Source organism: Saprolegnia parasitica (assembly GCF_000151545.1).
Source record: "Saprolegnia parasitica CBS 223.65 unplaced genomic scaffold supercont2.11, whole genome shotgun sequence".
Taxonomy (NCBI): domain Eukaryota; phylum Oomycota; class Saprolegniomycetes; order Saprolegniales; family Saprolegniaceae; genus Saprolegnia; species Saprolegnia parasitica.
This window is the reverse complement of record NW_012156405.1, coordinates 626,655-640,661: the sequence shown is the minus strand read 5'-3', so window position 1 is coordinate 640,661 and position 14,007 is coordinate 626,655. Positions and strand designations below refer to the sequence as shown.

General features: G+C 58.9%; 4 protein-coding genes across 4 annotated transcripts; 1 reads left to right on the top strand and 3 right to left on the bottom strand.

The window, feature by feature from the left end:
• Positions 1–387: 387 nt before the first annotated feature.
• SPRG_04279 (hypothetical protein) lies at positions 388–5,549 on the top strand (the record flags this gene model as incomplete). Its single annotated transcript, XM_012342879.1, has 18 exons — positions 388–549; positions 598–693; positions 755–859; positions 904–1,002; positions 1,054–1,152; positions 1,206–1,328; positions 1,375–1,584; positions 1,629–1,748; positions 1,803–1,946; positions 1,997–2,185; positions 2,244–2,345; positions 2,399–2,506; positions 2,555–2,692; positions 2,748–2,849; positions 2,897–2,998; positions 3,044–3,142; positions 3,191–3,487; positions 3,537–5,549. 18 exons carry the CDS (start codon positions 388–390, stop codon positions 5,547–5,549), a joined length of 4,308 nt encoding a protein of 1,435 aa, XP_012198269.1.
• A 29-nt stretch (positions 5,550–5,578) lies between these two features.
• SPRG_04278 (allantoicase) lies at positions 5,579–6,977 on the bottom strand. The gene is made up of 4 exons (XM_012342878.1): positions 6,663–6,977; positions 6,457–6,617; positions 6,275–6,410; positions 5,579–6,226 (listed from the first exon to the last, which is right to left on the bottom strand). The coding sequence occupies exons 1-4, from the start codon at positions 6,945–6,947 to the stop codon at positions 5,687–5,689; spliced, it is 1,122 nt and encodes a 373-aa protein (XP_012198268.1). The 5' UTR covers positions 6,948–6,977; the 3' UTR covers positions 5,579–5,686.
• A 756-nt stretch (positions 6,978–7,733) lies between these two features.
• On the bottom strand, positions 7,734–9,622 carry SPRG_04277 (hypothetical protein; the record flags this gene model as incomplete). The annotated part of the gene is made up of 6 exons (XM_012342877.1): positions 7,734–8,006; positions 8,056–8,111; positions 8,162–9,043; positions 9,088–9,178; positions 9,223–9,396; positions 9,467–9,622. 6 exons carry the CDS (start codon positions 9,620–9,622, stop codon positions 7,734–7,736), a joined length of 1,632 nt encoding a protein of 543 aa, XP_012198267.1.
• Positions 9,623–9,851: 229 nt separating this feature from the next.
• SPRG_04276 (hypothetical protein) lies at positions 9,852–13,880 on the bottom strand (the record flags this gene model as incomplete). The annotated part of the gene is made up of 14 exons (XM_012342876.1): positions 9,852–10,007; positions 10,050–10,087; positions 10,135–10,744; positions 10,806–11,236; positions 11,278–11,338; positions 11,387–11,404; positions 11,455–11,507; positions 11,554–13,074; positions 13,128–13,148; positions 13,200–13,409; positions 13,457–13,491; positions 13,541–13,643; positions 13,696–13,773; positions 13,824–13,880. The coding sequence occupies 14 exons, from the start codon at positions 13,878–13,880 to the stop codon at positions 9,908–9,910; spliced, it is 3,336 nt and encodes a 1,111-aa protein (XP_012198266.1). The 3' UTR covers positions 9,852–9,907.
• Positions 13,881–14,007: the final 127 nt, after the last annotated feature.

The following is a 14,007-nucleotide window of genomic DNA, read 5'->3' as shown; positions in this document are numbered from 1 at the left end:
TATGACGACGCTGTACCTCGTGTCGTCGATCCAAGGTTGTGTTTCAAGTGAAGACATTATTGTGTGCTCTTGTAAATGCGAGGTCGACAGCTCGTACTGGCCACCCTCGCTGCACGCGCTTCCTGCCGATGCCACCAGCCTAAAGCCGTGCACAGGACCCCGCCATCGTCGACCAGCGATGCCACAGCGATATGCTAGTATGATACCAACGTGGTGCCGTACACAGCCTTGGCACTACCAAGACTGCTGGCGCTCACTTTGCCTCGTGACGGATCAGGCCGTGCTGCACGCGCTGGATGTACCACTCTGCGTCTACAACCCGCACAGGCAGTGGTGGAGACAAGGATCAATCGGTCATTCTTGAACAGGACACGTCCAAGCACCAGTATGCAGCGCGGTGACACGACCGACTTCGGCAGCGACGACGACGCGAGCCTCGACGGCTTGACGCTCCTCGAGCTCCTGGCCAAAGGCAAGGAAAGCGAAGTGCTCTGGCGCCTGCGCACGCCCGGCACCATCACCGACGACGACCTCACGAGCCTCGACGAGGTCTGTTGAACGTGCTATCCTCTTTACATGCTGACATCCAGTTTGCAGGACGGCGACTCGGTGCTCTCGATGGCCGCGCTCTCCGGCTCGTTGCCAGTCGTTCAAGCGCTCATCGAGTCGACGCCGTACGAGTCCATTCCCAACGTCCGTTCTATCTCTACCTCGCCACGACAAGGATGCTCAAAATGTGACAATATGTGAGTAGTTTGCGTGGATGACCATGCAGCGGGCGGTCGCCTACAACCAGCTCCCGATCCTAACGTATCTCTGGGACTTCATCCCAGACCCTTTGGACCTCAAGTCGCCAACCGTACGTCTTGGCGTCCTTGTCATGGTCATCGTCATTGCCTCTAGAACGGCAACACGCTTCTGCACCACGCGACGGACCACAGTGCCATGAACGTGCTTCGCTGGCTCCTCCCGCGCTTCCCGAATGTCGACGTCACCAACGAGGTACAAAAAGACAATTCGTCGTCCTCGTACCCTAACCCGAGGACGTGCTAGGACGGCGAGACGCCGTTTCTGGTCGCGATTTCCAACGCCGACTATGCATGCGCGGCCGTGCTCGTGGCCGCCGGCGCCGACATCTTCGCACGCGCCACGGTACCCTTCCGTGCTCCTGATATCCTGTCGTCTGACCCGTGTCTCTCGCGTAGAATGGAAACACGGCGTTGCATTATGTGATCCATAATGCGCCGGACGACGACGACGACGACGACTTCGTTGAGACCCTCGACGGTGTCCTCGCCGAAGGCTACAGCCTGGACGCAGTCAACGAGGTACATCCCCTTTGAATCGAGTCACACACATGATTGCACTTCGTAGGCTGGCGAGCGCCCCGCCGACCTGACCGAGAACCCACGCATTCGAGCCCTTCTCGAGGCCGAAGCCACCTTTCGCCAAGCCTTTCCCGTCCACGCCCTTGTCCGCACCAACAAGGTCGCCCGCTTCGAGGCGTGGCTCACCGAGATGCGTGACAAGCACGGAGAGAACGCCGATGACGAGATTGCGGCAGCACTGACAGCCCCGGACGAGGTGCGCGACTGCAGCGCGGCACGCTCTGACCTTCCGAGACGTAGGCGGGACGCACGCCGCTCATGCACGCAGCACTCATGTTCGACGACCTCCGCGACGCGGACCAAGTGCTGTACTGCATTTTGCCGCACGTTCCGGCCGATGCGGCGAGCGCCAAAGACAACGTACATACCTCCTCGCCGCGCCACTTGGCTGGTTTGACGAGATCGAGGACGTAGGAAGGACGGACGGCGCTCGATATGCTGGTGCGCCACGACCTTTTCTGTGCCGAGAACCCCACGGGCACGGTGCCGTCGCGCTTGATGCGCGCGATCCACGCCGTGAGCTGCAAGGGCAAACTCACCCTCGACTTTGCCCATTTGGTATCGTGCAACTCGTAAGAGGAATATGTCATTGAACGACACTGCATTAGCCGGCGTCGTACCTGCAGTGGGCCGCGTACTTGACGGGCGCCGCGCCGCGTGAGTGCACGGGCCAGTGCAAGATGAGTTCGACCTCCAACAACGGCCTCTCGGGTCTAGCGGCGGCGCGCAACTGGACCGAGCTGCGCCGAGTGCTGCAAGCGCCTCTCTCGGCCGATGTCCTCAACAAGATTGAAGGGGTATTTCCGTCAATGCATTTCGTATACAGATCGTCATGTGGTCTTTTCTGTACTGTAGGGTATGTCGGTCTTGCACCACGTGTGCGAACGCGGCAACGTTCCGGTGCTGAAGCTGCTTTTGACGCAGACCTCCCTCGACCTCAACCTGCGCTCCGAAGAGGTACGACGCATGTATGCGAGGCGTTGAGGATGTGAACGAAGTGTCTATGGTAGACCGGTCAGAGCGCTTTGGACTACGCCGTCGACAACGATCATGTCAAGATCGTCCGGCTTTTGCTCGCAGCTGGCGCGGATCCGATGGTGGACGAAGACGTGAACGCTGTACGCACACGAATCGTTGCGAATCCGATTCAATCGGCTGCCGCGTAGGCGTCCCTGGCCGAGCTGCGAACGAATGCGACACCGAGCGAGCGCCTTGTCTACGACCGCTGGGAGTTGGCTCACTTCAACATTGGTTTCTTCCTCTTGAACCTCCCGAACGTGGCCGCCGCGCGCCAGCTGGATGCTGTACGAAACATCATTCGTCATCCGGCTCCACGCTCACAGGACGTGTCTTTGCTAGCGCAAGCAGACGGCCATGCACGCGGCGATGCGCGGGTCGTTCTCCGAGGACACGCTCAACAACATTTGCGCGACCGACATTGACCTCGACAAGCAAGACGAGGTAGCAACTATCAAATGATCAAGTGGGGCTGAGTTGCGTGCATCTAGAACGGAGAAACCGCGCTCATGGTGGCCTCCCGTCTCGGTCACACCGCCTACGTCACGTTTCTCTTGTCGAAATCGGTCAACGTCGACCTTCAAAACAAGATAGTACAACAACAGTAACGATCGTTCCTAAGGCATCGGCGTTGGTAGGACGGCAAGACAGCTCTCATGCTTGCGGCCAATGGGTGCCATATCCCCGTCGTGGAGCTTCTCCTGGAAGCCTCGGCCGAAGTGTACCTCACCGACAAGGTAGTGATGTCAAGTGCGACCGTCGAGCCCTAACCCCACTCTCTGTAGAATGACGACACGGTGCTTATGCAGCTCGAGCAAGAGCTGTGGCGCGCTGGCAGTGCAGTCGACGACGAAAAGCTGCCGCAAGGACAGCTCCTCTCGCTCATCAAGAAGGAGCTCCAGATCCGCGAGAACTCGCCCGAGTACCAAGAAAAACAAGCCTTGAGCATGGTGACCATGTCCATCAGCGACGTCTTCGAGAACGGTGGGTTTGCAAAAGCGATTGCTGTCAGCGCCAAGCTCGGGCTCAAGTTTCTCAACGACTGCGTCACGCTGCATCGGCACGAAGCTGCGTTCTCGCACGTACGAAAAAAATTTCAACTTGATACAAAAACGACATCCATGGAAATAGATGGACGCGGTGTACGGCGTGACAACCAAGACGAGTGCCCTCTACGCGGTCCTCAACTTGAACGCAAAGGACGAAGCGTTTGCGACCAAGAAGGTCATGTTGGAACATATCGTCTTTCGCCGGCTCCTCGACATCAAGTGGGAGCTCTTCGGGAAGCGCATGTACCTCCAGCAGCTGCTCATGAACGTGCTTCTCCTCTTCACGATGACGACGTCGTCGTTCATTGGCAGTGACGAAGCGCCGTCGACGGCCGCGTGCGTCTTTGGTATCTCGGCGTGGATCTTTGTCCTCTCTGCGTTTTTCGCGATTTCGGATCTGGAGCCGAGTGCGCTCTGGGCCGACGCGCGGAACGAGTACGACAACAGCCGCGAACTCGACCCGGACGTTGCGATTCCGGACCTCCGCACCAAGAAGGAAGCTGCGACGTTCATCTTGTACATCTCGTCGGTCCTGCTCACCGTTTTTTGTGTCATTCTTCTGGCCCTCTGCGCGCACCTCATGCACGTCTCGGTCTGGTTTCCGGTCGTCAACACGGTCGTGCTCTGGCTCACGGCTCTCTACTTTGTCGTGACCGAGCGTGACGAGATGCGGCACGACTTTCGCGCGTACATTTCATCGCACACCAACAAGGCGCAATTGCTTGTCTACGTCATCATCCTCTTTCTCTTCGTGCCCATCAAGCTCAATTGGATCAACGCGGCCGATGAGATTGAGTTTGGCCTCTCGGGCTTCCTCACGCTTGCGCTCTGGGTCCTCTCGCTTCAGTTTTTGGAGGTCGTGCCGTCGGCCAGCTTCTTGATGCCCATGATGGCGGACCTTTTCGGAGACATTTGGAACTTCTTCATCCTCTTCAGCGTCTTCCAAGTCGGCTTTACGCTCACGTTTTACCAGCTCTTCCGCGGCATGGACGACAGTTTGCACAAGTTTGGCAGCCTCGGGCAGTCGTTCATGACGACCTACTACGTCTCGTTCGGTCAACTCGCAATCGACTCGCTCGATGCGTTTGGCGCCTCGGAGGAAGCTGACGCGTCAATGATGTACGTGGCGACGGCGCTGTTGATGATGCTGCATGTGGCCATCATGGTCATCATCCTCCTCAACGTCTTGCTGGCCATGATGAACAAGACGGTCGACGGCGGCCTCGAAAAGGCCAAGACGCAAGCGCTGATCAGCTACGCGCAGTGCATTTTGCGCCTCGAGACATCGATGAACCTCGACGAAGCCGGCACCGAAGACCTCATCTACCTCAAGACCAAGGCACTCGACGCAACGTTAGTCAACGAAGGCACGCCACTTGTGGCGCAGCGCAAGTGGCTCAACCCGATCTTTACCGAGTGCGTGCCCAAGGCGCTGCTCGGACTCGGTGAAGAGCAAGCCGCCGAGCTGCAGACCGAAGCGGCGAACCGCGCGGCGTGGTCGACGTTGGTCGACGAGTTGGACGCGACGATCGACAAGGAGCTCGACTTCCTCCGCGACAGCTTGCTCCATGTCCAGCACTTTACCTCGCTGACGGTGCCGACGATCTTTGCCGACGACCTCAAGCACATCGAGACGACCCGGAGCCAGCTCAAGGGGATCGTCGACGACGCGCGCAAGAGCAAGGGCGAGTTCCGCGACAAGGTGCTGACAGCGCTGCAGTCGCACCTAAAGAAGAAGCTCGGGCAGCTCAAGGACAAGCTACTGCGTATCTGGGCGCCCAAGTTTGACGCCAAGGACATGAGCGCGCGTGCCGAGTGCATGCTCCTCTTCCAGATGGCGCAGCGCTCGACGATCGATGCGCAGCTGCAAAAGGTCACGGACTCTATTTTGGACAATGTGGCCGAAGCCATTGCGCCGACGACCGACGACGACGAAGCGGGTGAGACGACGCAGCTCCACGGCGAGATCGAGGCGCTCAAAGCCACGGTGGATGCCCAGTCCGAGACGATGGCGGCCATGGCAGTCAAGCTCAACATGGCCGTCTCGCTTCTGCTTGAGCTCAAGGATACCAAGGAGGACGCGGACGCCGCCTAAGTGTCGCGCCGACAAACGCGTTATGACGTTGGTGTTGCAAAAGACAATAATGTATGCATGGTTGGACATGTTGTGCATCGAATTCGCGCTAGAAAACGCATGCGTAGGTAGTATGTAGCACTCGATCACTTTGGCCTTTACAAGCGCCCACTCGGTGCCTTGCGGCCCCAGACGCGAAGCCGGCTAATGCCGCCGTCCGGGTACATGGTGAAGCGAACGTAGTTGATTGCGTCGCGGCCAGGCTCAAGCGATCTTTCGGCGTCGCTGAAAAAGTGCTGCTTGTCGGCGCTGAGCTTGGTTCGCGGCAGCACGGGGCGCCACGTCACCGACGCCGAGAGCACGTTGTTGCCTTCATAAAAACAGCCTTCGATGAAGCAGCTTTCGGGAAAGTTTCCCTTGAAGTGCGCCGTGTCGACCTCAATACGCTCGACAATACCCACATGCCCGAGCTTCAAGACGACCCAGTCGTCGCCTGGCACCGTGAGCAGACCTCTGGCGTCAACCGTGAGGATCGCCGGGCGCGTCTTCTTCCGGGCCGTCTCCCAGCCATCGCCCATGTTGACACCGCGCCCGGGCTGGAGCAAATTGCGTGGGTGGCCATAGTGCGCGTCGCTAAAGCCGACGACAGTGCCCCCGTTGGCCGCAGCAACCAAGTCGACGGACGCCGTCGGGGCAATCTTTACACATGGACGGAGGTTAGAAGGGTAAAAGCCAGCTCTCAGTACCTTGTCCCAGTCGACGGCGACAACACCGTAGACCTTGAGCCGCGCGATACCTCCGTCCGGGAACATGTTGACGCGGAGATGCGTCCACACGTCGTCGCTGTTGACGTTAAAGTAGTGGTACCGGCTCGCTTCATACCTATGTTCGCCCACATGAGCACCGGAAGCGTCGCATAACATGGCACCCCGGCTGCAGCTCCGTCCGCGGCACGAGCTCGCGCCAAGCGTCAGTGCCAAGCGCACCAATGGCCGCTTCTTCAGTCGCCGACGCGCATGTGCCCATCTCGCGTGGGCGGACAAGGTCGGCGCCCACGCCCGGCTCGAGGCACGCTGCTTGGATCGACACCTACCGACACGCATGAGCGTTGCGGCTGCGCATGAAGCGACCTACGCGCGGCGCGTTGTTGCCGGTGAAGAAGGCCGTGTCGACCTCGATGCCCACGATCTTGCCGCGCAGGCCGAGCTCGAGGACGCACCAGTCGTGGCCGGCGATGCGCTTCCGGCGCGTCTCCCACCCGTCCATCCACTTGCCGTAATTGGTGAATTTGTCAGCGATAAAGACAGGCGGCGCCGGCGAGAGGAGGTTGTCGGCTGCGGCAAACCACTCGTCCGTGGCGAAGAGGACGCGGCCGCGCGTCGAGAGGCACGTGAGCTGTGTGAACGGTGGCGGGCTCATGGCGGTTTGGAAACTGGCCGTAGAAAGGCCATGTCGGTATCTTTGATACTATGCATTGTGAGAGGTTTTATTATAATGAAAAAGGCGGTTGTGGGGCACAAGTGCAATATCATATGTGACGGGATATCAGCTTCTCGAAGTGTATCTATATCCGATGCCAGAGGAAAGGGCGCATTCCGACGACCCCAGGTCCCACGCCCGCAAGATCGGACGACATTCTATGGGCTAGCCCATTGACGTATATAGAGAACCAACTAGACGTCGATGGATGGTGGTGGCCAGAGGAAAGCATGACGAGGCTGCTAAAGGCTGCCGTTGTTCACGCTGCATTCCGACTTGAAGTGCCCCGGTGTATACAAAGAGGTCGGACTGACTTGCAACCTGTCTAACTAAGAGTCGTACTCATCGACAAAAGAAAGAAAAGCCGAATCGACGGTCGGCTACACTGTGGAACATGCGATGATAAATGCACCTTGTCGGAGCCCGATCGTTGGACCTTGTATGCGTCGGAATGCGATGTCGCCTGGGTCTACGGCCAACTGCGTACCCCGGGGTCCTTGAAGTTCAAGGTGACGCCAACCGTCGTCTTTTCATCAACCTCGTTGCAGCCAACGGCAGCCAGTCATCGCCGTCGCATTAAGCGTGTCGACATTCCAGACATGACATTGCACTTCTAATGATCACTCTTCTCGACTACCCTTTTCCAATGCTCCATGCTTTTGGATACGTTACAGAGACCGCATCCAAATCAACTTGATACATTGATGTAAAAAGAGAACGCTGCGGCTAGGTCCCGTAGCCGACGGCCGAGACTGCCACCAAACACGTCTCTTCGGTCGCGAGCACCTCCGAGAGAAGCACTGGCGGTGGCTGGACTTGGGTCATTGTAATACCGTCCAGTGCACCGCCGTTCGCATGGTCCACGACACACAAGGTGGCGCAGATGCCGACACCAAGGAGCGAGAGGACCATGAACATACCATTTACATACGGCACGTAGACACCCGTAAGGTTGTGTTCGATGACCACGAGCATCGGGACGAGCGCAAGGCCAAAGTTCTACATCCCGCAATCCATATCCAGTATGGATGAAACCATATCGCCATACCAAAACAGCGCAGAGGACGCCATACGCTGTGCCCACGTGGTGCGGCGCAACGCAATCTACATCCATACACACGACATTCGCACCATAGGATCCATACGCCACGTACACGACACGGCGGGCCAGAGCGCCGACAAAAAGACGCTAAACCCCATTCCTTGGAGGACAAGCGGGACGTACAGAGAGAGCCACGTGTAGCCAATCAGCGCGTGCGAGAGCCCCAAGAGCACCATCGCGCCCGTGGCCAAAACCGCGCGATGCCCAAGATGGTCGACAAGGTAGCCCGAAAGCGGCGCCGTGGCGGCCACGAGCAGCGGTGCGATGCTGAGCGGAAACGCCGCGGCTTGCTCAGCGGCGTACTTGACGCTGCAGTACTCCTTGGTCACCTCGCCCTTTTTCCAAAACTCGGCGTCGCAGTTGATGTGGTGCGCGCGCACATACGGTGGTACGCGCTGGCACTGCGTTTGATTCAGAGCGCAGTGGACCGAGAGGAGTGGCAGCGGGTGTGCGAAGGGCGGAGACGGCGGACAGGTCAGCGGCAAGCTCGAGCAGGTGACGTCGCCAGCGTACGCGCCGAGCCCGCAGCGCTGGCACGCAGTCGGGAGTGCCTTGTAATAGTCGCGCTCCAGAAATACACTGCTTGCGACGTTGTTGAATGGACCTGTTGCTGCGTACAGCACGAAGAACGCGCCGGCCATGAGCCAAAAGGTGGTGCTAGGGATAGGGGAGGTTAGGGTTACCGACGGGTTGCAGTCGCACCTAAATTCAAAGACGTCGGACAGCTGCACGCGGACGTCGTCATCCTTGTCGTACACGCTGCGCTCGCTAATTTGATAGAGCGCGAGCGTCGCGAGGAAGGCGAGCGCACACACAATAACGCCGGCCCAGATGGCACTCGAGAGACCGAACGCTTCAGCGAGCACGGGACTCAGCTCGTTGTTGAGCGTTGTCGCGAGCTTGGACGTACTCAGCGCAAATCCGTTGGCGAGTGCTATGTACGAATGACGCCAGAATCTCGTCGCAGGCGAGGCATACCCAGCTCGTTGCTCTCAAACCAGACGGCGAGGACGGTGGCTTGGGCGACCGAAATGGTCTCACCACCGAGGCCAAAGACGACCCGCCCGAGCTACGAGTCTCGATGTCACGAGTGCTATCGATAGGAGCGTCTACCAGCATGACGGGCACGCTCTGCAGCTGGTTGCCGGCGGCGAAGATGCCGTGGCCGACGAGAATGAGCAGCGTCACGACAACAAGCATGCTGCGCGGGCCAATGCGGTCCGTCACAAGGCCGCCGAGCAGTGGCAACACAATGTTGGGCACCGAGTAGACCGTGTAGAGCAGGTTCTAAGTCGCGTCAAGGACGCTACTGACAGTTCTGTAGCAACATGAAAGAAGGCAAAAGGCAAAAGGATACAAAGGCCATCTCAAACGACGCGGTGGGCATGCCATGCAAGTGCTCCTGAAGCTGCGACTTGAGCGCGGACGGCGTGTCGTAGCAGTACGAGTTGCCCATGTCCACGAGGCACGCCAAGAGGAGGACCCATGGCTTGCGTCGCTGGACGTCGTTCATCCAAGCACCGACGCAAGATCGCGATGCCATTGATTCAACATGAAAACTCCCTCAAAACAATTCTACTTGAATTGTATTAATATGAATCCAAATTAGATTACTGCCTGTGCTCTGACACGAAAGGGAGACTCCTTTTTTGCATATGTCTATACTACGCAAAAATACAGTTTCACTCGCGAAGGCGAGATGGCGTCTTTCCTGCAACACGGCAAGTCCCGTCAAGATCCAACGAAAGATACCACACGTGGATAGCGCATGATAGTTATCCATCAACTATCCAGTCCATCAATTATTCAGTAGGTCCACTGAGAGCTCTGCGGCATCGTACACATCGGGCTTGTCGCGAGCGTGTCCTCGAGCTTGCGGTCGAAAGCTCAGACCTTGTCTACAGCACATTGAATAAGACGATCGTCATGGTAGAACGTACTCGAGAAGCCAGTGCATGGGCTTCTTGGTCGTTTTTGTCTAGCGTGCCATTGGTATTTCATAGCCTTTACGGTTAAAGGGCGCACCAATAGTTCGTTGCCTTGTCGCAAGAGAGCTGCGTCGTCGGACGTCTCGAGCGCATACGCTTGGGCACGGGATCGATACAGCTTTTGCACCGCCTTGTGGCTCGAAAAGGCGTCAACCTGGGGCCGGTCCCTCGCCAAAACAACACTCGACGATGTTCTCTCGGGCCGTGGTGCACCCAGCATCGTCGTGGCCCATTGATGAAGCGCATGCAGGAGACTCGCCGCATGCACGACGCCGTCGCCACTTGTATCAAAGCGGTAGACAAGGCGGATGAGGTCGCGCGGGGAGGTTGACGGCACGAGCAGAAGAAGCCCGTGGGCAAATACCTCCCAGTCCATGTCGCCGCTGGGGGCCGTGCGCACCGTCTCATAGCCGCTGCCTGTCTGCAACTGCTCGTGGGCCGACTCAAAGTGCTTTGTCCATGCATCGATGAGCGTGATGTCGTGTGCTCGAATGGCCGCCACCACGCGTGGCGCGTAGCTGTGCCAAAAGCTCTGAAACGTTGGCTCGAGGACGAAGAGGCGAAAGGCGCCGAAGCTCACATGCGACGTTCCGTCGACGCAGAGGCGCTGGAACGCATCGTAGCTCTCTTCTGGCGTCAGCGCCATCCTATTCCATTGTCGTTTTAGGAATGTACAATATTGTCGTGAGAGCGTTGGACAGTAGGTACCGAAGGTCGTTGACAGCGACACGAAACGCTCGCAAGTCAAACCCCTCACCCGCTGACGTGAGGTCTCGATGAAAATGATGGTAGAGATCTCGGAGCGAGCGCTGCGCCGATCGACGTCGCTCCAGCAAGAGCTGTCGCAGCTCGTGCAGTGGCCCCGAGAGCCCACTCCAACTGCTCTCAATAGCTTCGTGGTGGGCAGTCGCCAAAATAAAATCGCCCGAAAGCGTGTACTTGGCCGCAATGGGCAGCACGACCGACGGGTGGGCATCGAGCAAGATCGCGGCTTCCGACTGCGTGCTTCTCGGCACGACGAGGTCCTGCATCGAGAGGGGCGTTGAAGGGCGCGGGCGGGCACTTAGCCCTGCGCCGTGCAGTGTCGGCGGCTCTGGATACGTCGATAGGAACCACGTTGCGTCGGCCAGAAGCGGGCACTCGGCACTTGCTGATGTGTGTCGAGGCGACGTCAAGCGACTTGAGATGGTGGCGTCGAGTTCTTAAGGAGCCCGTCGAAATCCAGCCACGCAACGATCGCCCTACTCATTGCCATGAGCTCCTTGGACGACATCAACGTCGCCGATCACCACTGCTGTAGCTCGGTCCTATCGACAGCATAAGCTCGACACAGGTACAAAGTGGCGTTGGAGCGTACTGAAGATCGCGCCAGACGTCCCAGCCATACGTGATGCGGCGTTGTGTGAGCACCTGTGTTGTTTGTGTGAACATAAACAAGTGGCGCGATGGCGCGTACTTCGAGGATCACCGAGTGCTGCAGATACACCGAGAGCTCCTTGTGGCCATGGATCCACGCGCAAAGCTTGGGTATAGAACCGTCGACACTGCAGAGATACGACTGTATCGCAAGCCGGTGCAGCTGTACACACCGCAGCACCGACACAAGTTTGTACGTGACATGCACCTCCACCGTCATCGGCGCCTTGCGTTGCAGTCGCGCGCGGCCGCTGCGGCGAAGCACCACCGTCGACGTCCCCGCGCTCATGTACTTGAGTGTGACCAGCATCGTCGCGGCCACGCGATCGACGGCATGCGAGGTCGTCGCGACCGTCGCGCCCGACGTCTCGACGACCCACTCGTCGTCGCTGAGGTCGGTGCACCCCGCGAGGTCGAACCGTAGCAAGACAGGATGGTCCATCGTCACGCGACACGGCAGCTCGGGCGAAATCGCATGCCACAAAAGTGACGTACAACTTGTCTGCATCGCCACGTGGGAGAGGCGCGGGTGGTGGAAGGCGGGGGCTGTCTGGCGACTCGGCGCCAGAGTCTCGGACAGCTGAATCTTGAGCGTCCAGGGACCGCCCACGACGAGCGAAGCCGTTTCCTGGCTCGACGCGAGCCAGAGCTGCCACGCGCCGCTGCGCTGTGCGTGAAACCAGCTCGCGTAGAGTCCTTTGGTTCTTGTTTCAACGGGCGAGATGGTCAAGACGGCCTTGGCAGCGTTCAGTGGCGTCGCTATCACCGCTAGCGCCGGTGCCGCGTGCTCGTAGATGGGATGAATGGTCAGCGCGCCGCGGGACGAGTGCACTTTCACGAGATCGCCGACATGATCGCGACCTTTGCATACAATGGGACCAAGCGTGAAGAGGCTTGTCTTCTTGGGCAGAGACCGCTCAAAACCGAGTAGCTGCGGGGTCCCGAGGACGCGAACGGGGGGCGTCGGTGGTGGCGCCTTGCGAAACGGTAGGAGCTCCACGGGCGTGTGTGTGCACAGCACCGGTCCGATGACCCCCCACACAAAACTCAAAAGACCATTGTCGATCTGCAGCAAGGACGCATGGCCCATGCACGTCAAGTGCACAATGGCCTTGCTGAGCATGGGGACCCCCAGGACGCGCTGCGGCGAAGGAATCATCGAGGCAAAGTTTCCGACACCGCACTGCCCAAAGGCATTCGCACCCCAGGCGTATAGGTGACCCGCTTTCGTCAACGCCAGCGCGTGTCTGCTGCCAAGCGCCATCTGGAGCACGGGCCGCTCCGGCATCGGCACGGGGAGCACACCGGCGTGCGATCGAGTCGACCATGTGTAGAGAGAGCCGCTGTGCGTCAACGCCAACGCTTGGTCCATTCCAAACTGAACATCGAGGAGCGGTCCGTCGATGGCCAAGATGCGCGCGACGTGCGGACTTTCTCTTGGGTCGGGCGACGGCGATAGGTCCAGGGACGCGAGACGGCCCCACACCCACACCACATCTGGAAACACGATCGCCGTCGTAAAGGCACCCGTGACGAGGCGGTACTGGCTCCGTCCCGTGGCCTACACCGTTGGATATCACTGGTCTCTCTCTTTCAAGCAGAGAAAGCCTGTACTTGATGCAGGCGGACGCTGAGCTCCCGGCAAAGGAGTGGCGTCGGCGCATCTCTCGCCTCGCAATCACCTACCCCCAGCTGTCCACACGAGTTGTGGCCCCATGCAAAAATCGATCGGTTGGACGCGATTGCGGTCGCATGCTCAGCCCCGCAGGCGATGGCAACGATCGGCAGTGGAAGCTTGAGGTGCATTGGCGTCAGAACATGCGGCGGAGCGTGCAACGGAGTCAAGAGCTGCTTGAAGCGCGGGCCTCGGTCGTCGACATCGGGCAACGACGGGTTCTACGATGATGCACAGTGCAGTCCCGCGACAACTCTGATCACCATACCGTCGACGCCGGTACAAGCATTCCTTGTGCGTACACTAGCGATATTCTTAATGAAGAAGGCAGGTAAGAAGACATGAAATGTACACGAGCCATCGTCGGTCAAGACGAGCGTATACGTGCCTGGACCGTCGGCATGGCTCGTCGCCCACACACGATCGTGCCACGGATTCGAGGACGGCCAGGCCACCTGCGTCGTGGGTGAAAAGGGTGTTGGGAAGACAACGTCGAGGTGCGCGCACCTTGTGTTCCCATGCGATCGAGCCGTATTTGGAGACCGCGTGGGCCATCGAGACGATCCGAAGCCCCGGCTCGCGCGTCTGCCGCCGTGAACGTATGGTGAGATATCACTAGCGATGTCGTGACGTACGCTCTTGGTGCTGGCCTCGTCGCGCTTCCATCGCTCCGAAGGCCGCTTGGGTAGCATGCGTGGCATTCCAGCGAGATCCCACCGGTAGACAAACAAGATGAAACGGTAGTTTGTGCCAGTTGAACAGACTACGAGACTCGCTGCTATCGTCTCAAGCCTTTAAACTGTCCGTTCGCGCTCGTGC

Bases quoted from the DNA above. Each gene is read 5' to 3' on its own strand.
- SPRG_04278 (XM_012342878.1), bottom strand. From the start codon at position 6,947: ATGAGCCCGCCACCGTTCACACAGCTCACGTGCCTCTCGACGCGCGGC. The intron at 6,618-6,662 runs GTAGGTCGCTTC...GCGTGTCGGTAG, and splicing joins CCGGCAACAACGCGCCGCGC to GTGTCGATCCAAGCAGCGTG. The intron at 6,227-6,274 runs GTACTGAGAGCT...CCATGTGTAAAG, and splicing joins TCGCCGTCGACTGGGACAAG to ATTGCCCCGACGGCGTCCGT.